The sequence below is a fragment of the Mauremys reevesii genome, linkage group 24 (genome assembly GCF_016161935.1).
Source record: "Mauremys reevesii isolate NIE-2019 linkage group 24, ASM1616193v1, whole genome shotgun sequence".
NCBI lineage: Eukaryota > Metazoa > Chordata > Testudines > Geoemydidae > Mauremys > Mauremys reevesii.
Genome location: NC_052646.1, coordinates 6127522 through 6155428, shown reverse-complemented (window position 1 = coordinate 6155428; position 27907 = coordinate 6127522). Strand labels below are relative to the sequence as shown.

General features: G+C 42.6%; 1 protein-coding gene across 1 annotated transcript in view; it reads right to left on the bottom strand.

Moving 5' to 3' along the window:
* VPS45 (vacuolar protein sorting 45 homolog) overlaps nucleotides 1-10514 on the bottom strand; it is a 54688-nt gene extending 44174 nt beyond the window's left edge. Inside the window, exons 1-7 of the mRNA XM_039512672.1 lie at nucleotides 9116-10514; nucleotides 8112-8246; nucleotides 5965-6025; nucleotides 3686-3765; nucleotides 3073-3141; nucleotides 785-922; nucleotides 254-364 (exon numbers count right to left, since the gene is read on the bottom strand). Coding sequence (XP_039368606.1) covers nucleotides 254-364; nucleotides 785-922; nucleotides 3073-3141; nucleotides 3686-3765; nucleotides 5965-6025; nucleotides 8112-8246; nucleotides 9116-9208 — 687 coding nt within the window. The 5' untranslated portion in view covers nucleotides 9209-10514. The remainder of the gene's footprint in view (nucleotides 1-253; nucleotides 365-784; nucleotides 923-3072; nucleotides 3142-3685; nucleotides 3766-5964; nucleotides 6026-8111; nucleotides 8247-9115) is intronic.
* Nucleotides 10515-27907: the final 17393 nt, after the last annotated feature.

The window sequence follows — 27907 nt, the reverse complement described above, 5'->3', positions numbered from 1 at the left end:
GGATACACAAATGGCTGAAGTTTCAGGAGGCCACCTGGATCTGCCACCGAAGCCAGCAGGATCTGGTGATACTGAAAACTAGGCCAGAGACGGTGAGAATTTTTTAAGGAGGGAACTGTGCTTTACTTTAAACCTTTCCCTTGAGTGAACCAAACCCCAGGACCCTGAGCTAGTGTCAGAGTGCCATGGGCACTTCAGCATCCCACGTTCCCATCCTCTCCCATCCCTTCCAGCCGAGCAAGAGCTCTTTCACCTGGTTCAGAAGTGGGGTGATGGCATCATCAGACCGGTCCAAAATAAGCAGTAACGGAGGAACTTCAGTGCGCCGGAAATCAAACAGCTCGTATTCTTTAGTAATCACTTGCTGGAGGGGCAGAAAGCCAGAGAAGTTGGTCAGTCCTAACTGCAGAGGGGAAGAATTCTCTGCAGCCTGGGTGCTAGGCAGTGAGAAGCAAATAGAGAGTGTGCTGTTATAAGTAAGCACTGATAATGGAATACCTTGCATTTTGCCAGGGTTCTTAAAAAGCTGGACAAGAATCTATTCGTAAATCTCCAACACCCCTAAGAGTTAGGGAACAAGCATCCTGCCTGTTCCACAGGTGGGGAAACCGAGGCACCAAAAGGGGAAGCCACCTGCCCAAGGTCATGCAGCAGATCAGTGGCACAGCCAGGAATCTCAAAGAACAGCAGCCCCCAAAAGAATATTTTTCTCCTCTTACACGCTGCAGATTTGTGACAGGAAGTACAAGCAGATTGCCAGGTTCAGTGCAGGGCAATTCCATACCTTGACGCATTCAGCGAGCCTCTTTGCAGGTTCAGAGGAGAGCTGGTAACGAATCATGGGGCACTTCTTCAGAGACAGGAGCAAAGCAGTCAGCCCTTGGGCTGTTCTGGACAGCTGGGCCAGATCCCAGCTGCGACCCTGCAAATGAAGAATACTCCCATAAAGAAACTCCAGTACTGCCCGGTACCCCTCTTCTGGTTAACTTGAGAGAGAAATGGAGGGTCCCCAAGCCTAATACAGAAGGAAAAGAAACAGCAAGAGGAGGAGAAAGGTTTTGCTTTCACCTTGACCAAGGCAAATTGTAGGCCTCCACAATGCCAGTTAAGTTAAGGGCACTGTCAGAATAAATTGGTCCTGTCTCAGCTTTGGGGCAGGAGAAGGAGACCAGATGACCTCGAAGTCCTTTCCAACCTTACATTTCTATGATTCTTCACCTGCTTTGACAAGTACAGCACAGATGATTACAACCCAGAGAGTATTAACAATCTAGGCCCCGATCCCACAGGACTTGTGCTCAGGCCAGGTACGAGGTCCCATTGACAGGACTCTTCATGGTAGCCAAGTTAAGCACGTGCGTTAAGTGTTTGCAGGATGAGGGCCCTAGTCTACTTTGCTCATCCCACTCGGCCCTGGAGAGAGACTCAAGCTGAGCCAATTCACTTTCCGTCTCTAGACATTTTCCCTTTGGAGATTCTTGAGCCCAGGCACAACAGCTGGTGCATTTGGCTTCTTCACATCACGGGGGATATTGACTTTAATGGCTTCTCAAATTTACAACAAAACCAAAATACGCACAAGACGTTTTGATTTGCATTTGGTTATGTCAAAATGTGCTTTTCCTAGCAAATCCTAGTTTTGGCTCTGAACTACTGGCCACGTCTCGTGAAACAAGCTCCTTTACTGCTGAAAAAACATGGGTGAGATTTTCCCCAAATGCTGAACGAAACATACGCTTAAAGCTAGCACAGTGCTGAGGAAGAAAAAGCAGTTTTTAAGGATACTGCAAGATCAAAAGAGGCCTGAATCTGCTGTCATTGAAGTCAGCGGGAGTTTTACCAGTATCTTCAATTGGAGAGGGATCATCCTTTAGATAAGCACAGCTGCTAGCAAAAAACCAAGACCACTTGCTTTTGATTCCTGGCAACTGCGCCAGGAAAGAGGGAACGCAGCCACCATTTGCTGAAGCAGCTGCTAATTTGGGGTGTCACCGTTTTTGGGGTGCTCAACATGAGGCCAGATTTTCAGAGGTCCTGAGCAATCTAAACTGAAGTCAAAGGAAGCCGAAGGTGCTGATACAAGTGAGTTCAGGATATAGGGGTCTCAAATTGAGTGTCCAAAATGTGATACACAACACAAATTAGTGGATGCTTTTCAAAGCTATCTAGTCATATATACAGTTCTCTTCAGCTAGTGTCCAGAGCCTACATTCAAAGGCAGAGCAGTAGCACTCTTAGATATTTACTGGACACAGAAAAAAAAATTAATTTGGATCTTCTGAAGTATTTTATTTCAATGATATTACACAGGCCTCAACCCTGCTGTCTTTACTCATGTATAACCTCTGTGGATTTCAAAGGGAGTTCTTCCTGACTGCTGGAGGAACATAGCAATTGCCAGACTGAATCAGACTGAAGGTCCATCTAGCCCAGTGTCCTGTCTCTGGCAGTGGCCAGCACCAACTGATTTAGAGGAAGGCACAAGAAACCCACATTAGGAATCATCCTGATCTCTACTGGCTTATACCCTGAAGCATGAGGTTCAATAAACGTGAGGATCTTAGTATTTTCTTAATTGACTCCTCTCTCTTTCAGGTTCCCTGCCTCCTCCAGGAGACGATCTAGGAGGTTTCTAAATAGCCCTATGTGCATCTTCACTCATTCTTACTGCTTGGTCTTGGCCTTATGGAATGGCTTTGAACTGTTTCTAATTGAAACCGTCCAGGCGGCTGCACGGAAGACAAACACCCTGACGCCTGAGAGATTAAGGTGTTTGCTAGACAGCTGTGGGGTTTGAAGTCCACCGAGCAGGACAGCAATTCAGGCTCAAAGTACCCCATCCCTGCCCCTCAGGGAGTCCACTTAACACTAAGGGGGAGGACGATCTACATAGCACCTCCAATCCACGGCCGTTCATTTATTGACAAAACGATCAGCTCCACAGTAAGGGCTGCACGTTAGAACATCCTAGCTTCCCAGGGTGTCCAGTTAGCTGTGAGCATGTTCTGGTGTCCTTCAATCCCAGCTATCAGCCAAAATGAGACCCTAGAGGAGCATTAGCCTTTTCCATACCTGGCAGCAGCCCAGGAGGTTGAGGGAAAACACATGTGGATTCACGGCAATGTAATCTCCGTAGAACTCCTGCCAAGGAACACAAATAAATACAGTGAGCGGCGCACCGACGCTTACGCCTCCTATGCGAGCAAATGTTTCAACACCAGCTATTCAGCCCAAACACACGAACATAGGGCCATGTCCTTAAAGTCGTAAGTGATTCACAGCCCCACTGACTCCCAGCGATCCCCACTCCTCCCTCCACAACTCTCAGAGTTCCTATCTCTGCTGGCATTTCCAGTCTGTTCCTGATATATGGCTTTTACTCCACCTTTTGCACGTATGCCTGTCAGTCACCGCTATGGGACTGCTACGTACCAACCCTGCTATGGCAGAGGAGCTTGGAACCAGGAGCTGTGGCAGCTTGGGGCCGATTATTTTTAGACAATGTATACATTCTTCTAGTCCTAAATTGCTGCATAGTGTTGTTGTGCACATACTGTTCAATGGCTGCTGAGGTTATTCCCCAGAAGTGGCTGCAGCGACAAGCATATGTAGCCTGTTGATCAGTTCTGAAAGTACTTTGGGATGGGGAGAGTCATGGTAAAATATTAGATAATATTACACGCACCTGAACTTCCGCCACAACCTCCTGCTCGTCAGCCTCAGCCAGTGACTTTACATCACTCTTACTGATCACGTTACTGAAATCTGAAAGGAGACATGTAAGACACAGCAGGTCAATAGTGGCTGGGGTCGGAAGTTAATGCGTAATATACAAGGGAGCCATCGAACAAAAAGTAATCGAGAGTCTTCCAGTTGAAAAGGGTAGGGGACAAATCATAGCAGGGATGGATTTGACCCTAGGTCTGCATTCATTATGATTATTAATACAGTCTAGATAGTTATTGTAACCAGATTTCCCCATTAAATGTCACGGGATAACTCAGGGCACTGGGTTGATGGCCACGGAGACTGAAGCTTTCCTGCATTTAGTCACAGGGCGGGTACAGCATGGACAGTGGCATGGATGTTTCCCCTTTATGTTACTCCCGATCTAACGGCACTTTGAACTGCAGCAGCAGCAGCAAGCCCATGATATACTCAATAAATCAATAACAGCCTCTCTTGCAATGTGTTTGTACAGCACCCAGCACAGTGCGGCCTCGATCACAGCTGGGGCATCGAGACACCACTGTGTTCATTTATTTCTAATCTGTATTGAGCCACCGACGCTTTTTACTGCATTTTTTTCATCTAGACAAGTGTTTCTTCTCCGGCTTCATTGTGTTCGTACAGATCAACAATGACATCTAGTGGCTGGTTGAGCCCACTCCCATGAATCTCACAAGGCAGAAAAAAAAAAAAAACAGGTTCCCAACCCTTTTTCTAAGAGGACTGAATTTAAACCCAATACTAAGTATGACTAGAAGTTCCAGAATTACACAGCATGACCACAATACTTGAGAAACACCAGGCTGGGCCAGAGTCAATGAAAGGTTCAGTCTAGTTGTTCTAGGCACCTATGGACCAATCCATTCCACTAAATTCTAACCTTGGCTCTGGTTCAAATCCAAAGCGAAATAACGTCACTCTCTCAGCCTTTCTACCTCAGTTTCCCCATCTGTAATACAGGCGAGTCTCATCTGACGCGCATTTAACATGCAAATTCAGCTTTGGGTGATCGGCAAAAACAAAACAAAAAAAAGAGAAAAATAACAATTTAAATACTGGACCTGTAGTGCAGGCGATTCCACCGCCATTACGCTCAATGTAATTTTGACTATACATAATTTTGACTATATGCGTATGGGCTGCCAGCAGAACGTAACCCCAGAGTAAGATGAGACTTGCCTGTATAGGGATGGGAATGGCCTACTTTACCCCCAGTGGGAGGTTTAATTCATGTCTGTCAAGTGTTGTGAAGACGTAAAGCCTTAGAAGCGTGAAGTGTTATTGCTGGTTGTGGAATATATTGCCAAGTGGGGTCAGCATTCATGTTGTCAGCCCCCTCCCTCAATCCTAGGGCAGCCGGTTTGGTCGTGTCAGAGAAGAGAAAATGCTGAGGAAGAGGACAAGAATCTCTCATAATTTTACAAGAGGCTGCTCTGCACAGCTTATGGGCATTGCTGATGTGGGCAGCTGAGAGCGAGATCTGGTTGTAAGATTGCGGTGCTAGGAATCACAACCCCTGGATGCTGTTTCTGAACATGACACTTGCTTCTTGTGTGACCTTCCAGTAAGCTGATTCACCTTTCTGTGCCTCAGTTCTCCCACTGGAGAATAAGAGCAACCCACTGCCCAATTGCTCTGAGATCCTTGGATGAAAGAACTCTGAAGGACAATGCATTTTTAAGTGCCTTTGATGGGCCTGAAGTAAAGCCTGGAAGGGCGAGCAGCTCGGCGTAAGGTTACTTGGAGATAGGAGCGGAGGGACATATTGCAAAAACTCAAGACTAGTGGCACGAGGAGGGGAAGCAACATCTAAGGGCTTGTGTCTATGAAATGCTTTAACTATATTAGTTTCAAACTAGTATAGTTAAAGTGGTACAACCTCCCAGTGTGGACGCAGTTATACTGGTGTTTATACTAGAATAGCTTATTCTTGTAAATTTTGAGGGAATATGCTAACCCTGTATAAAGTCCATTTATGGTATAGCTTAGGGTTGTACAGATTTGACTCTCTCGATAAAATGAAAACAAAAACAACCCACACCAAAAGACTTAAATTTGTACAAAAATCTCTATGTAGATCAGGCCTTCCCGAGGTGAGACTGAGGATCAGAAGGCTGCTGAATGAGTACAGAAACAAGGACTTTAAGAATGCTTCACGTTTAGAAGAAAATATTTGCATCATACCAGAGTCTGCCTAGAGCATCTGAAATACTTGGTGAACCAGGACATACTTACAAACATAATAGATGCTGTACTTGGGCCTTCGTAGCTCCTGAATGAGGTATTCCACGTTCTCCTGGATAAAAGGAAAAACCAGACAGAGAAAAATCAGAAAATGTCCCAATAATTATGCAACAGGTGATTAGACTAATTAATGCTTCTAAGATGGCAGCACTCTGGACCTGATTCTGCAAATCACTGTGCTCTTGCTAAAAATCACTGGAGGCCAGGATTTTGCAGCACCACCATTCTGGGAGCACTCAATACTGGAGCCGGGTGGAAAACGGTTTGCTTGTCCTTTGAATATTTCAAGATATTGAGAATTTTTCCCCTCCCGAAACAGGACGAAAGCCAAAATTCTGAGAATCTTCCCAAACTGGAATTCCGGGGGGGGGGGGGGCGGAATTCAGTTTGAGGCAACTGAAATGGACTTTCAAACTATAATTAGCTTAAAATTTTTAATAGAGGCATTTCAAACTGGGATTTTTCATTGGAACTAGTCAAAACTAAATGTTTCAACAATTTCTAAACTTATTTTTCAAAAAATTGCAAGTAAAAATTCATCAAAACTGACCCTTCACCGCTAAAGGTTTTGGTTTTGACTAACTGACATTTTCAGACCAAAAAATTTGAAAAACCAGCTCTTCTCAGTGTTTAAGGACTTACTCCGGCAAGAGGCCAGACTGGAATTCTCCTCACTCAGAGAAGAGGGAAAAATCTACAGGAAGGACCTCCCTGCAAGCAGCCCTGGATGCAGCTGACTTGGCTGCTAAACCCATGTCCTCCACAGTGGTCATGTATCAGAGCTCGTGGCTCCAATCCTCTGGCCTCCCTCAGGAGATACAAACCGTCCAAGACCTGCCCTTTGAGGCTAGTCTATTGACCTGATTTTCAAAGGAACTCACGGCCAGATTTCCACGTGCTCAGCGCCACAACTGGAACCAAATTTTCCAAGAGGGCTCAGCTCCCATTTAGGCACCTAAAGCAGGTCCAGATTCTCCTGAATGGTCAATAGCTTCCAGGGACACAGTTAAGAGCAGATTTTCAAGAGTTCAGCCCCTGATATGCCCCTTACTGCTGAGCTCATCTGAAAATCTGGCCATTTATTTGGGGCCTAGCTGGAAACTGGGCTCTTTCAATATTCTGACCTACATTTGTGCTAAGCAGTATTAGTAAGAAAGAAAAAGTAAGTCATGAGGCAGATGTCTCTCTCCCTCTGGGAACTAGATATGGGAAAAGCCTACAGGATCATCGAACCCATCCTGCAAGTTTAGCAGTCAGACCCCCAGCTACTACAGTGAGCATTATAGACACGTATTATAGACTAAATAAATGTGTCATTTTGCATGGTGGGTCGTGTCCCACAGAATTCTGTTTCATAGTAATACTGCTCCCACATGATGCCACCTCTCACAATTCTGCATTTTTCTTAAAGCCCCAGCTCCTGGAGTCATGTGACTACATGAAAATTCCATTGTCAATTAAAAGAAAAGAAGGAAAGAGTAAGTTTCTAACCCCTTGTGGTTGAAGAGAATAGCTTGAAAGCATGAACCTTACAGGATTTAAAAATCAGATGGAAAATATCATGATTGATGTTTGAATATTTTGAGTTAGCAATACTACTCCAAATCCAAACTGGAGCAGGGTTTGTTCCTTCAACTTAGGCAAAAGGCTGAGCATGCTCGGTAAGAAGTTACAGGGAATTGTTGGTGGCTTTCATTATCTAATTCATTTCATGAATGAAATCGTTTTTGCAAAGATGAAAACTACCAGGAAATTTACTAGCCCAGGTACAACATCAACTTGCCAACACTGTATAATGGGCCATGTAGGGGTTGGGGGGAGAAGGGGAGGGTTAAAGGTCTTTTGGTTGTTTTTTTTTTTTTTAAAGTACTCACTCCAGGAGAGTGGACAAGGTAAAATTTGTACAGCTATCAAACTAAGGCATTGATTGTGAAACACAAACTTGTGCTTAATTTTATACACATTAGACGGCCTGATGAATTCATTGGGACTGCTCAGAAGCATAAAGCTAAGCACGTGGGAAAGTATTTGCAGGATCAGAGCCTTAGATACCAGCATTATCTGCTCAGCTTGTACATAGGACCTGGGCAGAGAAAATGCCAATCCTGACAGCAGCTGCTTTTACAAAAGTAGCTTACCTTTGTCGGTCGCAAAAAACAGATCGCTTTCAAGTGTTTCATAGTCTCTCTGTTCAAAGAATCGAGGCGCTCAAAGAGGTAAACTTCCTTCTGAAGGATTTCTGACTGTGTATACACCATGCTCACAATACTGGTCTGCAGGGAGAAAGAAGGAGAAGCCAAGTTATGTCGACTTGCTGGGACAGGCTCATGAGATACTGAGACAAGGGAGTGTTGACTAATGGTTAGCGCACAGGACTGGGAGTCAGGATGCCTGGGTTCAGTTTCCCCAGCTCTGCCGCTGATTTGCTGTGTGACCCTGGATAGATCATTTCACCTCTTGTACCTCAGTTTCCCTGAATAATTCATTGCAATTTTATGTCAATACGCAGGTGTGCAGCAGCCCTCGGTGCACTGGGCTAACACTGCAAAGCATGTTCATGGTGTGGGCACAGCAGAGGATTTATTGGTGTTTGAGAGCAGCCAGCTCTCACACCAATTCTTGATACCCCATTCTCCAACCTGCTCCTCGTCCCACTGAGGAAGCAAAGCAGAACTGCTTTCAGCCTGCTCCCTAGCCCAGCACTGGCAGGATACTCCCCCAGGAGCAAGCTGCTTAGGAAGTAGGGTGACCAGCTGTCCCAATTCTATAGGGACAGTCCCGATTTTTGGGTCCTTTTCTTATATAGGCTCCTACTACCCCCACCCCGTGTCCCGATTTTTCACATTTGCTGTCTGGTCACCCTATTAGGAAGGGACAGCAAGTCTGCAAATTATTAGAGGCAAGATGAGGAAAGGAGGGGGGTCTAGGAAGCCATAAGCTCCCTCTGCTCCCTGGGCAGGGCATGCACTAGAGCAGCAAAGAGATATTTATCTTCCTGTAGATCCACACCCTCCCAAGAGGAAAACTGCAGCCTGTGGTCGGGGCAGAAGCCAGTGTAACCCCCAATAGCTCGTGAAAGACAAAATGACAGAGGCAGAGGAGATGCCATTGTAAATACAGAAGCCACAGCGGCCTAGCTCACCGTTTCTTTATCCATCAGGAGGACCTTCATCCCAGGCCCGCTGTCTTCAATCATCTTGGACACATATTGCTTCACTGCAAAGACCACATTCATTTTTGCAAGCGATTGGTTTTCCCCTCCCTGTCCCTTCTGCAGTGGGTAATACACTAGACTAGGCACGGAGCAACCAACTCCTCCTTTCTCCTATGCAGCCAGCTGCTTCCTTCCTTCTTTCCTCCTATTGCAGCACTGGGAGTTGTAGTTCACAAGGAGGAGGACTGTACTACCGGGCAACACCCATCCTCTTTCGTAGGAAGCGGTCGCAACTACAACTCCCAGCAGCCTCAGCATAAATGCATTCAATTTCCTGCAGCGTGGGTGTGTTGTCAATGTACTTTACACTGTGGAGCTGTCAAGCCTTTCTCATGTGGAAGAGGGATACCACACCGGGGATTAACTTTGGAACAGTGCTTAAAGGAGCACCCTCTTGCAATGAAGCATTTTCCTGCATGATTCCCTGAGATCCAGCAAATCACCCTCAATGATATTATCACCGCTTGACACCCGGCATCATTTTGGTAGCTTAGAGGAGATTTTGTTCCCTCTTGCCCCTGAAAATCATCAGGATCTTCAGAATCTAAACTTTATTTCGGCTGCAAAGAAAACCTTCCAGACAAACTGTGCGGAGGCTGTTGCAATCATTGAACTACAAGACAAACAGTGGCACAGGATCCCAAATGATAATTCTCCCACAACCCTTAATTCTATTTATTTTTGGCCTAAAGCTCTAGCCTGAGCCCTGAGAGCTCGCACAATTTTGACGCTCAACCTACAAGAAAACAATGGTATGCCTAATACTGGGAGAGAAAAAAAACACTGTGTTATGCTATGGACAATTGCAGACCTCATTAAAGCTGATGGGTGGGCCAACCACCCTTCTTTCAGGCCAAATGGAAGGAGCAATGAAATGCCCCTTTGGATAGTGATAGCTGGAAATGGTAGGAAGCCACATCCCAAGACAATGGGCGGCATGGCAAGGATGACAGAAGCTTTCCTGGGGAAAGATTGCAAACACTGGGGCTAGGGGTTGCAGTGGGTCTGTGCATGAAAGGCAGAAAGCAAGAGAAGCTGTGATGAGCGTGGCCCTGGGACAAAGCCAAGAGACAGATTCTTTTGGACACAGTACTCGACGGAAAGGCAGACCTACATTTCTGAGCAAGGAAACTGCCTGCTATTTGTTGTTTCTATTGTGTTTAGGGAAACAAGACGTTGTGTACATTCTTTGTCAATAAACAGGATCGCACCAAAGAAATACCTAACTCCTAATTTCTCCTGTTGACAGAAACAACCTGCCAAAGTCCCAAATATTGACTAGGTGCTTGGGCCAAAGGGGGTTGTATAAAGGTTGAGCAACAACCTTGAACTTCTATTGACTCACACTGAGCCCCCCCCCCGGATGCTCCTGCCCCCCAGTGACAAGCCCCCCCCCAGGATGCTCCTGCCCTCCCTGTGCAATCTCCCTTGCTGCTTCTGCCCCCCACCCAGTGCCAAGTCCCCATAAACTGCTCCTACCCCGTGCAATCCCCTTGCTCCTCCTGCCCCCAGTGCCAAGCCCCCAGGCTGCTCCTGCCCCCAGTGCCAATCCTCCCTGCTGCTCCTGCCCCCGTGACAAGCCCCCATAGGCTGCTCCTGCCCTCCCCGTGCAATCTCCCTTTCTGCTCCTGCCCCCAGTGCTAACCCCCATAGGCTGCTCCTGCCCCCCTGTGACAAGTCCCCCCCCCCACCCCAGCTACAGCCCCTCCCCCAGCGGCCTCGCCCTCCCCCCGTTCCAGCCCGGGCCGTTGGAACCGGCGTCTCGAGCGCGGAGCGGCCGTTGCAGACCGAGAGGCCGCCGCCTGGGCCGGGTGGGTGCGGGGCGCAGGGCGGGGAGAGACCGGCCCGGCCCGGGGGGGATATGGGGATTTTCACTGTGCCTCCCCCAAATCCCTGGGGTGAATGAGGGAGCTGTGGGAAGCCCCCCAAGTCCCTGGGATGCTTGGGGGTGTCTGGGGAGCCCCCAAATTCCAGGGAGGTGGGGGAAGCTCTGGGGAGCCCCCACATTCCTGGGGTGCCTGGTGGCTGATGGGGTTTCACTATAACCCCCAAATTCATAGGTGAATGGGGGAGCTGTTGGTGCCTCCCAAATTCATGGGGGGTGAATGGAGGGATATGGGGAGCCCCTGAAATCCCTGGGGTGAGTGGGGCAGCTGTGGGGGTTTCACTGTAGCCCCCCTAGGAGATAACTAAAGGGGGGGTTGTGAGGGAGCCTTACTATAGCCCCTCAAATTCTTGGGGTGCAGTGGGGTTTTCCTTAAGCCACTCCCCAGATTCCTGGTTATGAATGGGGGGGCTGTGAAGATTCTGCTATCCCCCTCCCAAATCTCTGGGTGTGATTAAGGGGGAGATTGGGGATGTTTCATCCCCACCCATTACATGGGAGGAATTCATGTGAGAGCCTCCTGTTGCCACCCCACAAATTACAGGGAGGTAAAGAAGGACGGGGTGGACTTTCTCTTACAGCCTCCTCCACCCCAAATTCCAGGATGAGGAACAAGGGGTGGAATTGGGGTTCTCCCTTTAGCACCCCCTCCCCAAGTCCATGGGGAGTTCTGGTCATCTAGCTCATCTAGTTAGCTCAGCTCCTGGAAAGTGAAGCTATAGACTACCCCCACAAGTACTTATCCAAGGAGGGTTTATACATCCCGCACCAGAGCTGATCTGTGGATTTTGTTTTACTTAGCTCTTAGAAACAGACCTCATAGGGTATGAAGGTTAAAAATTGTAGCATCCCTACAAGGAAGGAATAACTGTAGATTGTAGCCTAAACTCATCTCTGTTTCTGATTTCAGGTTCCACTCTCAAAATGCCATTACTTGAAAAACAGGGTAAGTTCTAATCCTTGGCTCTATTTATGTGAGGTGTCTCACACGGCAAGGCACGAGGCCGAAATGATAGTTGTTAAAATCACTCTTCAGGAATGACAAAATAATCAGATCAACCTTTCCAATCAGTAATTTATTTCCAACATAATATTAGCCAACAAGCAACTACGGATGAGAATTTAGGGTCCAATTCTGCAAGGTTCTGAGCATTCTCAACTCCCACTGAAGGCAGTCTCAGAAGAGGTATTCAACATCTCAGGCCCTTAAGAAGCCTTAGACCTGATTCTCCATTCACTCACGTTGTTGTAAATCAGGAATGATTGCATTTAAATCATTGGGGTTACATCAGTGTGAGTGGAAATCCGAACTCAGGCCCTTGGCTACATAAGTCTCCAGGTCAGTCGAAAGACAAGTTTAAAACAAGCAGTTCATTGTCCTGCTGGGACATAACATTGTCTTACTGCAAACTGCGGCCCTGCTCCTGTAAATTGAGCCACATGGGTAGATCTCTGTTCCCACATGGCACCCCACTGAAGTGAATGTGAGGGTGCAGGGGTCTGCCCGCATGGAACAACTTGCAAGTTTGAGCCCTATGTAGTTTTTGCTTTAAAGCCCTGGGTCTGTTTGACACTTATCCTGCTACTATTGTTATTCCTGACTATAACATTTTTGGAAAAAGAGCTATGATGTTCATTAAAGTGTAATAATATAATGTATGCATGTTTCATACAGAAAATGGTGAGCAGGTGCTGGTGAAAAATGAAACCTATTTGCAAATCTTGTAAGTACCTTTTCTGAGAAGCTGAGCTCTTTCATATGCTTTGCCTTTGTACTTCTAGTTCACTTTTTATTGTTTGATTTACTCTTAATATACATCAAAATACATTTAAAAACATGAATATAGTCTAAAATTCCTGTATTTTGTAGGAAAAATAAGGATCAGAGAAAGAGACTTGTCCATGAAATCTGTTCCTTTTTAGACAGCAGTCAGTCTGTAAGTAATGCATAACAACAACAAAAAAAGATTTCTGAAGACATTTACATATATGTTATTAATGTTCAGCTTGTGAAAACTGAGGTTCGTGTATGTAGCTGAGACTCTGTGAGGTCTGGTCCACACAGTTTTCAGATTGGTATAACTATATCTATTGGTGGTGGTGGTTTTTTTACTAATACAGTTATATTGTACAATCACTAGTGTGAATGCTCTTACACTAGTATAAAGGTGCCTTATATTGCTATAGCTTATTCCCCTTCCCATATGGAAGGGGAAGAAGCTATACTGGTGTAACTGTTAAAAATAATAATAATAATAATAATTAATAATAAAAAATAAATAAAAATAATAAAGCAGTACAACTTTTGTGTGTAGGCAAGGCCTTCTTTTGCTAAAAATGACTCCTCTGTTCACCAGATAACACAACATAAACAAACAGAACCAGCAAGAAAGTAATTCTCCTACATGTGAAGGGACACAGTGCTCAAGCCAAAAAACATGGCATATTCCACTTAGATGCATAAGAGGGGAATCCAGTAGTATCTCCAGAATGAGACAGACTGTAACAGTCTTAAAATCTCAGTTTATAGTTTGAACAACCAACTAAATCAGACCAGGGCACCTCAGTTGGGTGAGGTGAAGTTCCCTGTGAATGGGGTCAAGGGATAGGAGCGGGAGTGAGGGGAGGTATTGAGAGCCAGCTCTTGGCTGGGAAGGTGGGTTCCAGGGATTGCAAACTTCTCACAAGCCTGTTCCAGCTGCTCTGGGTCCCATTCCCTACTCCCTAGCCTGACCCTGGGTCCTGCGGCAACAGCTCCAGCCCCTCTGGCTCCAACTCTCCCTTCGCTGTCCTAGATGCATGCAAGTTTACACAGGGATGGAGCTCCCACAATATCTCCATTGCAGGGGTGCTAGTCCCCACTACTTCCCTTTGTTCCACCACCCCTGACCTCGGTCTCTCCTGTTCTCTGCCTGTGGCACACAACTGTTTAGTCTAACTCAAGTTATTGGGCTCAATAGAGGGGTAGCAGGGTGAAATTGAATGACCCATGGTACACAGGAGGTCGGACAAGATGATCCAATGGTCCCTTTTGGTCATAAACTCTATGAAATCTGGCTTTGTTGGTAACATGGCATGACTGTGTGTGTGACACTGAGGAAGGAGTAAACCTCACAACAGTCATTATATTTCTTCGCTGGCTTCATTTTTGTGATCCATTTGGGTAGTAACATTCTGCTAATTACATTATACTTTTAAAACAATGGCTCTGTTCCTGGAATATACTCTCTCTGTAGAATCCTGCTCTTGCATGGAGCACCAATGAAGTCACGTCGCAGGATCAGAGCCTGTGTGATTACAATATTTATTAACCCAATGTGATTATATTTATACAGCATCAGTAAACGAGTTAACTTTCTTAAAGTTGTTTACAGCATATACCTAACCTATAGAATTAAGAACAATATTATAGGTGTTTTAAAATTTGGCAAGTATATTGTAATAAGCCCTGAAAAAGCTGACATTAATTTCAAGAGCTACTAAGGTGACACAGATGTTGAAATTTTCCCAGCACAATTATTGATATATTTATTTTTCTTTTTTAGGTCCAAGAAATTGATGCTTTGAGGACAGAAAATAGGAAGCTAAAAAATGCGGTATATATTTTACATAATGTATTTCAATTTTTAAGTGGTTAAATGAATGACAGCTCTCTGCAGTTGCTCAGGGAATAATTACAGAAATCACTTTAGCTAATTCTGTTTTTTCAATATAGAGAGATTTCAGTGTTAATGTTTCTATATTTGTGCCTAATACCATTTTCATTCTGTTTCATTTTCATTAGAACTCAAGGCTGCGTTATAAAACTAAAGGTACGTAATCTAAAAAGAACCTAGAAGTTTCCCAGCTGGATTAGAAACAGAATTGAAGATGAAATGTGTGGGTTTGAAAAGGTTTAGATGCAAAATTATGGTAGAAAAAATGATGAAAATTAAGAAACTGGATATGTATTTTAAAATTAACCACTGATAAAATGAATTGGACTTTCAGGTATATACTCTGGCCAAAATGTTTAAATTTAGATGCCTTAAATTTAGCACCTAATATGTGTCCTGAGCTTCAGAGGTGCTGAGCACCCACATTTAACCTTTAAGTCAATAGAACTTTGCATAGAAATCCATGGGTAAGGCATGGCTGTCTTAGATCCCAATCCTGCAACATGTAGACAGAGGACTGCACCTGCATGGAACCACGTAGAAAACAACATGTTGCACACCACATTTTACAGGATCAGGCTTTAAATTGTTTGTGAACAGACTTAGTGAAAGACAAAAACGTCCACACACAAAAAAATTATCTGTGGAAAAATTTGCATAGATCTTTTAATGTTGGAAAGTAATGGGGACTTGTACGGAGTTTGATAAACAGAACTTCACCGGGTTTTTTTGGTGGAAAAATTAATTACTCCTTTTTTCTCCCTTCTCTTCCTAGATTGGGCATTAAAGAAAGAAGAATATGAAAAGTAAGGTTGATGCACTAGCATTTTCTTACACAGGGTTTAAAATGGTCCACAACTGTGCTAAAATGTATTTGTTTTCAATAGCACTTCCAATTTTTGCAAAAGATGGATTCATTCCTGTCAGAGGTCATTTAGAAAAATCGGCTCACTTTTGTGCCTGTTTTGCATCTGAATTCCCCTTGAACCACAGTTTTTGCTTGTTTTCCGTTTTCCTACATGGGATGAAATTAAACAAATGTAAATGTAGGCTGAATAGCAGGAAAACTTCTCAACAATGTGTTCTGGTATACTGTGGAACAACTAAGGCCATTGTTTAAGTCACTGAAAACTTGACATGAGAAACCACTGGAGAACATAAGCCCGTCTGACTTAAGTGAGACTTAAGCACATGCTTAAAATTAAGCATGTACTTAAGTGCTCTGATAAATTAGGGCCATGGGAACATCTCTACATTGACTGGGGTGAGACAATAGATTAAATTCCCCCAGTACAGATGAGCCAGCTAAAGTTCTATAGCCCATTTAAGCCCATAGTATGAAACTTAAATGGACTTGTAATTCTGCTGCCCAGGGGTGAATGAATTTCAGCTAGAAAAATAAATTTTTCCAACTTCTAGCTGCTATAATTCCAGGATAAACTGATGTCTTCATCAATTTTGTAAGTTAAAATAGTTCTGGTGAGTGACACGTCTGCTTGCATTTTGCTTTGTTTTCAAAGTGAGATTGAGAGGCTTTCTGGCGAGATATCTAATTACTTAAATGTCACCAATTTCTGGGTGAGTATATCTGTATTACTAACAGTTCTGGGGGGAGGTGGTTGATGGGATTACCCCTCTTGAGTATGTTGTTGTGCTATCAACTAGTGTGATATAAAAATAGTCAGACCCAAGAAAAAAAGCCCAGGGACATTAATTATACCAGTGATTGGAGTTCATTCCATTTGTTTAGAGGGATTAGAAGACTATCAGAGACAGAAAAATTATGAATCCCAAAATGAAGCAAAGAAAGAGCAATTATACATCTTTGTCTTATCTCCTCTGCCTGCATTACGGAAAAAAGATGCAAGTGATGCATTTAGGAATGGAGTACTTATGGTTATGTCCCAAAGTGGATTTTTTCACAAAAATGCCTAACTTTTTTCTGATTGACTGAAATGAACTGTCTCTCCTTTAGTATGAAGAGTCAGAGCTTTTGAATGGCTCAGGTATGTTATTTTTAGAGATCGCGAGGAACATTTAAGATAGTTATAAAAGTACTTTCCTCTGTCTGGCTGTCATGTTTTTTTGTTTGTTACAAGGCTACAAGTGTGTGCCTCAGCTGCCTTATACCCTGCCATAATTTTCACTGGTTTGTACTGAAAACATTGATCTAATACGAGAGCATGAACAGCAGCATGCTAATTTAAAATACATCACAAAGCAAGTAATGTGAATGTGGTGTTAAGGCTGAGAAATCAGGAAATTCTAACGTTAGAGAGACCATAATACATGTGTACATTTAACAGATAAGAGAGCACCGAGGGAATCAACCAAACATGTGAGGTGAGCAGTGGAGCAGGTGGCATTTACTAGCTACCATTTGAAAGGAAATGATAATGTGAGATAATACCATGATGTCATCACTCCGCATATTGTGGAGTTTGAGCTGAATAACTCTCAGGTGAACATTCTGAAAATAGATCATGTCTGATTTGCAGAGGTGCTGAGCACTCACAACTCCTGTGGACTTCAACTGAAGTGCTGGGTGATGAGCATCACTGTAGGTCAGGTCTATACTGTCTCAGGACCAACACCCCAAATTGGTAGTCACAGTTGAACCTTTTGTCTTTGGCTTTAAAATGTTCAGATGTGGGCTGTAAAATACATTTTGTGTTTTAAAGGGAACTCTTTCAAAGAAAGTTGCAATTCTACTTCACCATTATTTAACTATACATTTTAATTTTGAAGTACCTACATTTAGCAATAAATTTGTAGGAGCCGAGGGCAAATAGCAAGTTAAACATAAACAGTCTGGGGTTTTTAATATTATAAATACCCAAAAGCTGCAGTTTAAAGGGCTAATCCTGAATGATCGATGGTTTTTTGAAATGATTATACTTGCATTTGAACTTCTACAGCACTCAGACAGAGGGCGCCCTTGGATCGGAGAAAAGGTAACAACTGTTCTCTCTATGAATTCATTAGATTGCAATTCATTAGATATAACTTCATGTAAATGTTGTGTTTTTGTGGTACTTACACTACTGGGATGGTTTCCATGTTGATTTAAGTGGCCACAGTCTTCCATCAACTAGAGGGATGCTGTAAAGGGCCAGCACTGCCTAAAGTGTGGATGATGCTGGCAGGGCATCCCCTTAGCAGCTTTTGGGAGGATTGGTGAGGAACTCCTAGTGGGATTTCAAACTAGTAAGTACCGCAAGCAGTGTCACTACCATGCCTCTCCCTTGGGGTAAATCTCTTCTGAAAGAGAGGGTGTGTCATTTTCATCTCCCCTTACACCTGGTTTAATGAAGATCCATAGGAGGGAATAATAAGAAAAGGTGAGTTACAAGTTGGTAAATATAATAAGAAGATCTGCTAGACAGAGTCTTTTGGAAATGTTTGGACAGGATTAGCCAGGCTCAGAGTCCTTTGTATATAGCTGTGATACATGGGTCCCTAAATCTGTGTGTACATTGAAATAGCAATAACTTGTGAAGGATTCTGCAGCCTACTATAGTCTTTAGATCCCTTAAGGCGTGAACTTTCAGTGTGGTGCGTTGAGAGTCCAACCTTCCGCCTACCTTTACTGTTTGAAAGTTGCATAGCTAAATCTCTGTGTATCTTGCTAAAAATGTTTGTGCAACCAGTTCTCAGTATGAGAGTGATCTATAGAGTAGAACCTGGCACTGGGATTCAGGAGTTCTTATTTCTCCCCTGGACTCTGCCACCCACTCAGTGTGACACCGGTTAAGCCACTTAACTTTCTCATGCCTCAGTTTTCCTATCTACAAAATAGGAATAATACTAAGACACCTTTCTAAAGTGCTTTGAGATCCTCTGATGAAAATTGCTATATACATGTCTTTATTGTTAATTTGTCACTAAGACATCTAGTGAATTATCCAGACTTATCAGCATCCAACCTCTTTGCTTCTGCATAGATGTGCAATAGAAAATTTATATCCAGAATTAGATCTACATTGCAAATATCTCAGTTGCATTGACCTGAGAGACCTTTATTAAATAAATGGGGATGGTTTAGTGGTCTGAACATCTGATTTCCAATTACCAAACTCCCTGTCAACACAGATTCAGGTTTTGGCAGGGTCCATACCTGCAAATACTTAAGACTTAGGAGACTCAAGTTCAATTTCCTGCCACAGACTCCTTGGGTGACCTTGGGCAAGTCACTTAATGTCTCTGTGCTTCAGTTCCCCGTCTGTAAAATGGGGTTAATAGCACTTCCTTGCCTCTCAGGAGAATTGCAAGGCTATTGCATTAAAGACTGTGGTGCTCAGTTTGGGGTCATGTAAGTACCTATGACAGACAGACATAGCTCTTCATTTTTGTAAGCAGGGATGGGTGCTTTTCTAAATGTGTAATAAATAAATAATGATCACGGTTGCTCAGGACCTCCATTTTTCTAACTATTGGTATCATTTCTGTTCTTTTCTATGGATCTTATTTAAGAGTGTGTTTGGAAGCATCCCTAGCTTTTGTTACTTGCTTTATCTAATTGCTACAGCTATGCTTGGTCTCAGTGGAGTTATTTGTAGCTACATTTGTCCTTAAAATGAATGTGAATCAGTGAAGAGAGTGGGAGTAACCATTGAGCACACACCCCGGGTGTCAAGTGGCAAAGGCATTGGCTGGCAACCTTCTCTAAGCATTTGGCATTTTGAGGGTTGCCACCTGCTACTTTCCTAATTAATTCCTCAAGATTGTAAATGTGGGAGCAGCTATAGATGTGATCCAAGCCCAAATGCCATTCTAGTTAGGTATTTCCTGTGCTGAGGATACAGGTAATAAATAGGGCTCCACAGATGGAGAGGGCTTATCAATTTGCTCAGATGTCTTGTATAACCAGTTACTGGGATGTCTTGCCTAATGAGTATTTCAGCTTGTGAATAAAGGCTCTTCATAAGAGGCAGTGAGCAGAGATTTATCTTGAAACCAAAAGCGAACATTAAACCTAGTGTGAGGAGGATGGGCCTTGAGACATGTGGAACAAAGGAAAACTCGCCACTGCTGGAACTGGTCAGGCAGCCAGCACATATGCAAGATTGATTACCATGTAATAGGAGGAGTCTCTCAAGGAACAGAGTGGACGAAATCCAAATGTATTTTGAGTAGAGTAGAGACATCCTGAAATTCCTTGTAGCTTCTCTCTTCAGTGTTGTTAAAAAGCAGATTTCTGGGAGCATTGTAGTGTTGTTTAAAAAAGCTATGATGTTTCCTTTTGGCCATCAGGCATATAACCTATATGAGTAAATCCCTGTCAAACAGAAACTTGTACTTTAAAATCAATGGGAGTTAGGTGGCTAAATATCTTTTGAGGATCTGGGCCTAAGTCCAGTTTTTATAGGTGGCAAGGGAGTATTATACTGATTGTTCCACTTATTTCTTTCCTTTGTCAGTTTCTAGTATTCAAGGATGCCTTTTTTTGTCCTGTGCTACCTATTGCATCTCATCTGTTCAGTGGTTCCTGGTCATAACACTAACCATAAGAAAGATGGCATTACAACTTTGTTTTTCTAAGCCACCTGTTTTTTTATCATTCATATTTTTAAAAGCTTTCTCACTCTCTTCTTTTCTGTGCTTCCCTTCCTCACCTCCTCCAACTTCTCTGTTGCTTCTGCGCCTAATTTGAGAGTGGTGCATTCAAACAGCTGCAGAGATATTTTCCTTCCAACCCCGGGAAGTGGCTTTGACTTCAAACTGTTACCAAAGCAGTTTGTATCAAATCTGAGTGATCAGATTGTTCTGTACAGGGAAGCGGCATGTTCAGCATTGTAACTTCTGTATTACAGGCTTTTATAACTGCCTAAGAACCAAGTGTCTCTGTTACTCAGAACTAAACATGGAAGTCAGCGCCTGGCAAATCAGACTGTTGTAGCCCTTGGTTTGGAGTACCAGAAAGGTTTCTGTTTTTACAGGAAAGGAGCTAATACTTCTTTTAAAGAATATCGGCTCTGATTCATTAATGTTGAAGAACAGAGAACAGCTCTTGGTCCCTGTTAATCTCAGTAAGAATAGCATTTGGGATTAGAAGCTATTCCTAGCATGAGAGAGCTAAGAAAAGGGGTTAAACATAGTCAATCCAGTGCACCTCCACTGTAACGTCACTATTTATAGTATAATTTTGAATGGATAAATCCTGCCTTTCAGCTCAAATTAAGCAATTCTCCTTATCTTCATCTTGTAAAATTGTGTGACTGTGTTTTATTTCACTTTGCTAATTTATGAGATCTTGATATATTCCTGTAAGAACTATTGTACGCCAAGAAGCTACACACACTTAGCGATCTTTATACTGTACTGTTTTGTATGTTTTTAAAAGATCTAAGCTTTTTCCATAAGAAGGTATTTTCTAAGGACCAAATTTTGCCACTCATATTCCCTTACTCTAGGAGTCAGTGGGACTGCACGTAGCATGAAGTACTGCTCATCCTAGCATCAGATTGTAAAATCAGGTCTTAAATTAGGGCTTAATTGCATTTTGTTGTTTTCTGGGCCTGTTTTGGTTTAAAATGCTTCAATAATGTCTGCAAAGCACTTATTTAATTATTTGTTCTGTTTGTGGAAATGCTTTTGTAATGATGTCAGTGATGTTACTTTTGACTAAATAAGCATAGTATGTTGTCTCCTCTTTAGAAATTCATCTTTGTAATCATCCTTGAAAGAATAAGAAATGTCTTTTTGTTCATTCACTGGCTTGTATTGTGTTGGATTTGCCAAAGTGAATTTTAAAAGCTTAAAGTAGATTTGATTTTCTGATCTTAAAACTAATATCATACTAAAGAAGGATGCAAAAGACATGTAATTAATCGGCTTTTGTTTGTTTTTGCAACACAGGACTGTTGCAACTCAGACTGGTGAAGATAGCTCAAGGTACCATATGATGAAACGGAATGTTTCTTAAAAACATTGCACTTTGTTTCTAAGTTCATTGTACATAGGTTTTTACTTAATTTCACATTTAAGAGATGTGAAATACACCCAAAAACTGAAGTTCAAGTGTTTGCTGTTAAAGTATCTTAATCTGGGGCTGGACGACATGCGATGGATCACTCAGTAATTGCCTTGTTCTGTCCATTCCCTCTAAAGCATCTGACACTGGCCACTGTCGGAAGGCAAGATCCTGGGCTCAGGGGACCATTGGCCTGACCCAGCATGGCTGTTCTTATGTAACCACTTCATTGGTATCAAAGGATTTGGCTGCCTCTTTGTATGTTTGGATGCCCAACTTGAGACACCTAGGGCCAGTTTTTCAGAGGCACTAAGCATCCATAACTCCACTTGAACTCAACAGGAGCTGCAGGTGTTCAGCATCTCTGAAAATCAAGCCTAAGGGTGAAACCTTGGCTCTGCTGAAATCTCTGGCAAAGCTCCCATTCACTTCCATGAAGCCAGGATTTCACCCTATATGTTTAAAGTCAGGCACTCAAAAATGGAGACACCCAAATGAGTTGTAAATTGTGGCCTGAGCCTAGCTTATAAATCAACGGTGGCAGGATTGTGTCTTTTTACGTGTCCTGAAAGCTCTTTGGTCAGGGAATGCCTTTTTGTTTTCTGTGTTGTACAGCACTTAGTAAATGGGGCGCTGGGGCTCCTCCATGCTATTGCAGTACAAATACAAATATTTTAAAGCATCTAGCACCGTCTTGGTGCAATATGCATAGTCATATTGATTATAGATTAGAGTCCTATTGAAAAATGTAAGATACGGTAGCAAAAACTATAGTGCTTTGAAAGGAGTGGCGTAATAGTTGTTCAATAAAAGAGTTTAGTAGTTGAATAAAAAGGTGGCGTAGATCTCATGCTGGAGATATTGATATGTCGTTTAATTTGTTTGTTTTTCTTCTAAACCCAGCTGTATAGTTGAAGAGTCATTGGCACAGGTAATCAAGATCTCTTGGCTTTGCCTCATTTGAATCCAGCAGACTGTAGGCAGGTGCTATGCAAACTTCCTCCTACAGAGTTTTGTCAATGCCCCTCTCTCCTGACCCTGTGCTGTTCAGACAGCATCAGTCAGGCCAAATATCAGTAGTAACTGTGGACATACTAGAGCGAGACCACAAAATTTATTCCTTTGTCACCTTAACTGGGATTTGAATTGAGCTCTCCAGAACTTCAAGGCTGCTTTGGTAGGGTCAGTGCTGCAATCCATACTTGCTCTCATAAGTAGGCTCATTAAAGCCAACTATAGTCACTAAAGGTTTGTTAGAAAAGGATTGCAAGATCAGGCCCAGGGTTTTCCTTAAATACTTTCCCACTGTGGCATTTTTCTAACTGCAGAAGACTGGTATCTTAATGCCATTATTGCTTTGAGGAAGAATCAACAAAAACATTATCTAGCTTTTGTGATAAACCGAAGTCATGCTTGGACTTCCACGGCATAGAAACGAATCATGTTTTATTAACTGGAATTGGTTTATTCTGGTCTACTGATTTTCCAAATTAACTAATAAAGAATATGATAAAAACTTTCCACCTCTACCAGAAATGAAGTGGTCCAAGTTAAAAATAGCTCCGATGGTTCTTTTATTAAACGTGCAGAGTGAAAAATTTCATGTACCTTTATGGGAAGCTAATCTGTTATTTTTAGAAAAGACATTTCCAGCAACTGTTTTGTATTTCGAGGAAATGGTAACCATCTTGCCTTCTCTTCACAGGATGAGTCTGAATGGTAAAAGAGCAATTTCACTTTAATAAGTCTGGCTGCTGGACAACGTATTTGACATTATTTCACTTTAACTCTTACTGAACAAATTATTCAAATATATATTAAAAATAAAAATCTATTCTAATCCCACTGATGCTTTATTTTAGTTTGGTTACCTTTAAAACATTCTGATGACAAGAGGATTTCTTAGAGCCAGATTGTATACCCTTATTTTGAATGGCTCCTTACTCCAATCCCAGTAAAATTAATGAGATTACTGGTTCAGTAAAATGCTATTCAGTGTGAGTAAACTGATCAGAATCTGGCCCTTGTCATTTAAAAATAAATAGATTTTCCTTTTCTCATTTCAAAAGGAAGGATGACAGAGGCAGATTCTGCATGGATAAGGGGGTTTACTGTCATTTTCTTCAAAATAATTCTATTAAATTCTCAGTTAAAATAATCACTTTCCACTAGCTGTACCTTAGCATATAATCCTGGTCCAATTTGTATAGCTGGGCCGTCTCATTAGGTTACAGATTTCTATGCCAGCCATTCAGAGTAACAAGTTTCCAGATACTGACACAGCAAAACCTAAGGGATTGGCTTGGGGGTGGTTTCTCCTGATAAGAGTGAGACTCCACAAAGTCATTCTTTACATGACATTTATTCTCTTTGAGTAACTTACTTGACCTGTATCAAGTAGCTTCCTGCAGCTATAAAATTTATGCCATAGATTTCTGTCATACCTTCACTTGTGACATTCATATATAACTGCTCCAGTTGGCTTGTTTAATCAGAAACCTATAAATGAATTCCCAAAGATAAGAGGTAGTACTGCAAACTATATCAGGGAGGACAAGAAACTATCCTGCACAAAACAAAAACAGAGTTATGGAATAACTTTCCATGTTATGTTTACATGTTGCCACTTGAGATGTCATAAACACTGGGATTCACTGTTAGAAAAAAATTTGGATGTGCCCACTTGAACCAGCTGTCTCAGTTGTTCTGACATCAGTGTCTGTTTTCCGCTAATATCACATCTGCATGATGAACTGGTTAGCAAATGTACAACATTTGAGTTATAAAGCTTCCATGCCTGCGGGTGGGAAGTGCCAGAACTGCAGTGAGACACATGATCAGATATCAAGCCATAGACGATAATCCTTCTATACATTCTGTCATTGTTTCATGTGCAAAGCTGCTGTTGAAAGCAATGACAGCACTGCATGTGAAAGGATCGCAGGATCAGATCTATGTATAATCATGCCACACCCAGCGTGTTAACCCTCTTGTCAGACTGCTATATGTTAGGAGTGAAATGAGGTCAGTTTCATCTCTGTGAGGGATAGAATAATTTTTAAAAGAAGCAGAGTCTTATGATGAGAAATGCATGTTGGAAATGTTTCCTTGGATCTCATTACTGCCTGTCTGTGTGTGTCATGGGAGACTAACCACATTCAAAATATGCAGGTCTCTGCATGTCATCAGAAAATATATTGCATCTCTTGTACTTCTTAGTTTGACATCCTGGGCCAAATTCATCTTTGGTGTAAAAGGATATAGCTCTAGAATTCCACTCACACCAGGTCTGGATCTGGTCCCATAAATTAAAAGTTTCAATGCACAAACAAAATTATTTTCCTATCATATCACTAGAGGGGTAATAAGCTATGGAGGATCATTAGATCACCAGCAAAAGTAACAACTTGTTTAAAGAGCTGCTAATAGAATGGAGCTATAGCTCATGAAAAACTGATAAATATAGTAGGTGCTTATCGACAGTAATGCATCTATGTCCCCTTCTTTGTGATATTTCTCCTTCCTCTGTTTTTCTAGAATATTTACTAGGAAACATTCTAGTATATTTAATGGGTTCATTTTCCTTAGCTATCTGTCTAAGGTACTCCGATGGGCTAGCACACTGGACTGGGACTCAGGAGACATAGGTTCTAGTTCTGGCTCCGTTGCTGGATCCCGCAGTTTCTCCATCTGTAAAATGGGGATAATGATACTGACTTCCTTTGTAAATTGCTTCGAGATCCACTGATGAAAAGTGCTAGCTATTATTACGTGGCCCCCAGTGCTGTAGTGTCTGTCACCTCTCAATTATTAATGTATTTATCCTCACAGCACCCAGGGGAGGGAACGATTACTATTATTCTCATTTTCCAGATGGGGAACTGAGACACAGTGGCTAAGTGATTTGTCCAAGGTCACAGAGGAAGTCTGTGGCAAAGCAAGGATTTGAACCCAGTTCTCAGTGCCATTACCATCGGACCATACTTATTTCTCTACTGAGCTCCTCATCACAAGGCTGATCCAACTCCCATTAATGTCAGTAACAAGACTCCTATTCACTACATTGGGACTTCGATCAAACCCATCTTTGGAGAGCTGCTGGTCCATAAAGCCATAACTTGATTTGTCTTGATATGATGTATGAGATGTCATCTGCCATTTAAACCTCTCATTTTCTCATCTAGTAAATCCATCCGTTGTACCACGAGTATGCATGTCTTTTTTCTACCCATTTATATGTCATTAGTAAATATGAATAGCTGTATTCAACTGCCTTGGGGATAGTCTGCATTTATTGAACAGACCTACAGTAAAGTGTGTTTTATGGTTTCCTGCTGGTCATTTGGAAAATGTACATACTTCATTATCTGGAATGGGCTGCATCACTTCATTATTTTTTTTCATAATCTAATTCTTGCTTCCTCTCTTACAGAGAGGGAAAACAAACAAACAAAAGGTCTTTTTCTATCCAAAACCTTATCAAATGCCCTTTGGAAGCCGCATAGATATGTCAATTGTATCAAGTTAATTACCCACTCCATGAGCTGTTTGGAAAAAGTCAAGTAAGTTTTAAGGCAAGAAAAGCTTTCACTAACCCAAGTGCCTTCCAGTTAGCTAAGACCCTTATCATCAAGTCACTTCTCATTGTCTCCTTCACAAATCAGTCCAGTATTAACTGCTTGATTCTAATTCAAGCTGAAAAGGCTTCATGCTCCAAACCCCGGTGCTTTGTTGTGATCTTTTTCTCTCCACTGAAATATTTTCTATCCAAAGCGCAGACAATAGCAGTTCTAGCTTAACCAATGTCTTCCCTCACCTACGTTAGTATGTTGGCACACAGGCCATCTGTTCCTGTGTCTTTATCCCCTTTTATTCCAATCCCTTATCCTCTTCATTGTGCTCTTCTTATACTAATGTCCCCTAACATAGCTATGTGATCTCCCACTAGTCATAGCATTGACCCAGGACTTGCATCTTAATCTCCCTTAATATTACTGATGTAAATTTCCATAAAGGTTCCTGTTTGCCTTGGTGTCAGCCTGTTGTGAAGGCTGTAAAGACAGAAACACCAAGCCCTGGAACAGACCACTGAGCCACCAGTACAGTACTTCTGCCAATGGGCAATCCCTGATGCTCCAAAGGAAGCGGAAAATCTCTATGTTGGGCCTGTTCCATGGAACCTGAGCTTTGAGTCTTTATTGCCTGTGGAGCCATGGAATATTGTTATCAAGAAGAGCCTGTTTACATAGCGTCTTAGTAACTGGGAGAATCGAGCTAAAAAGCTTGACTGCAATAAAAAATAGCGGGGGTGGCAGGGGGAAGGCTGGGTTGAGATTTCCATATTCAGGGCCAGGTCCACAAAGGTATGTAGGCCCCTAATTGCAGTTGATTTTAATGGAAGTTAAGAGCCTAAATATCTTTGAGGATCTGGGCCTCAGTTCTTATTAATATTAATAGGAATGGGGCATTCTAAATCCCCTAGGTCACTTGAAATGCTGAACCCTACAGGATAAGCAAAAAGTATTTTACTGATACTGACCAATCTTTATTTGCCTTGCTTCTTCTGTATCTACACTACTGACTCAGTTGTCATTGGTTATCCCTTATAACTCACTCCTCATTCGAGTCCATTCTCAAACTACATTTCTCTCTCTCATAAATGAAACAGACGTAGTTACCCGCAAGCAGCATTCATTAGTCTCTGAAGTGATCATCTTGTTGGGGCCTCCTGCACTTCCTTCTCCACCCCATGTTATTCTCAGTTATAGATTGCAAACAATTTGGAGCAGGGATTCCATTGTCCGCTGCTTTATTTAGTGCCATACATAGAGATCTACAGTGCTGCAGAACTACTAAAAAATAATACAATTACCCCCTGGCCCAGTTACAATGGTTAGTGTAGATGGGAATTTAGCCATTCTGTGTAGCTGACCTAAAGTCCCAGAAAGTGGCTAAGGTCCCAGGTACTCTGCTAATTGGAACTGTGCTGTTATTTAATCTCCTGACTCAGCTGCAAAGCCGCAAAGACCCCCTCTTAGGGACACAGATATAGCCCTCTGGGAAGTTAACTGAAACCTACAACTTGCTTCACATTGGATGGGAAAAACGTTTAGTAAATACCAACCTGGGTTGTAGTTGAACTGGCAACATGTAGATGAAAAGGCTCCACATCCAGTTACCCACCCCGTGAATTCATCCAGGCCAAC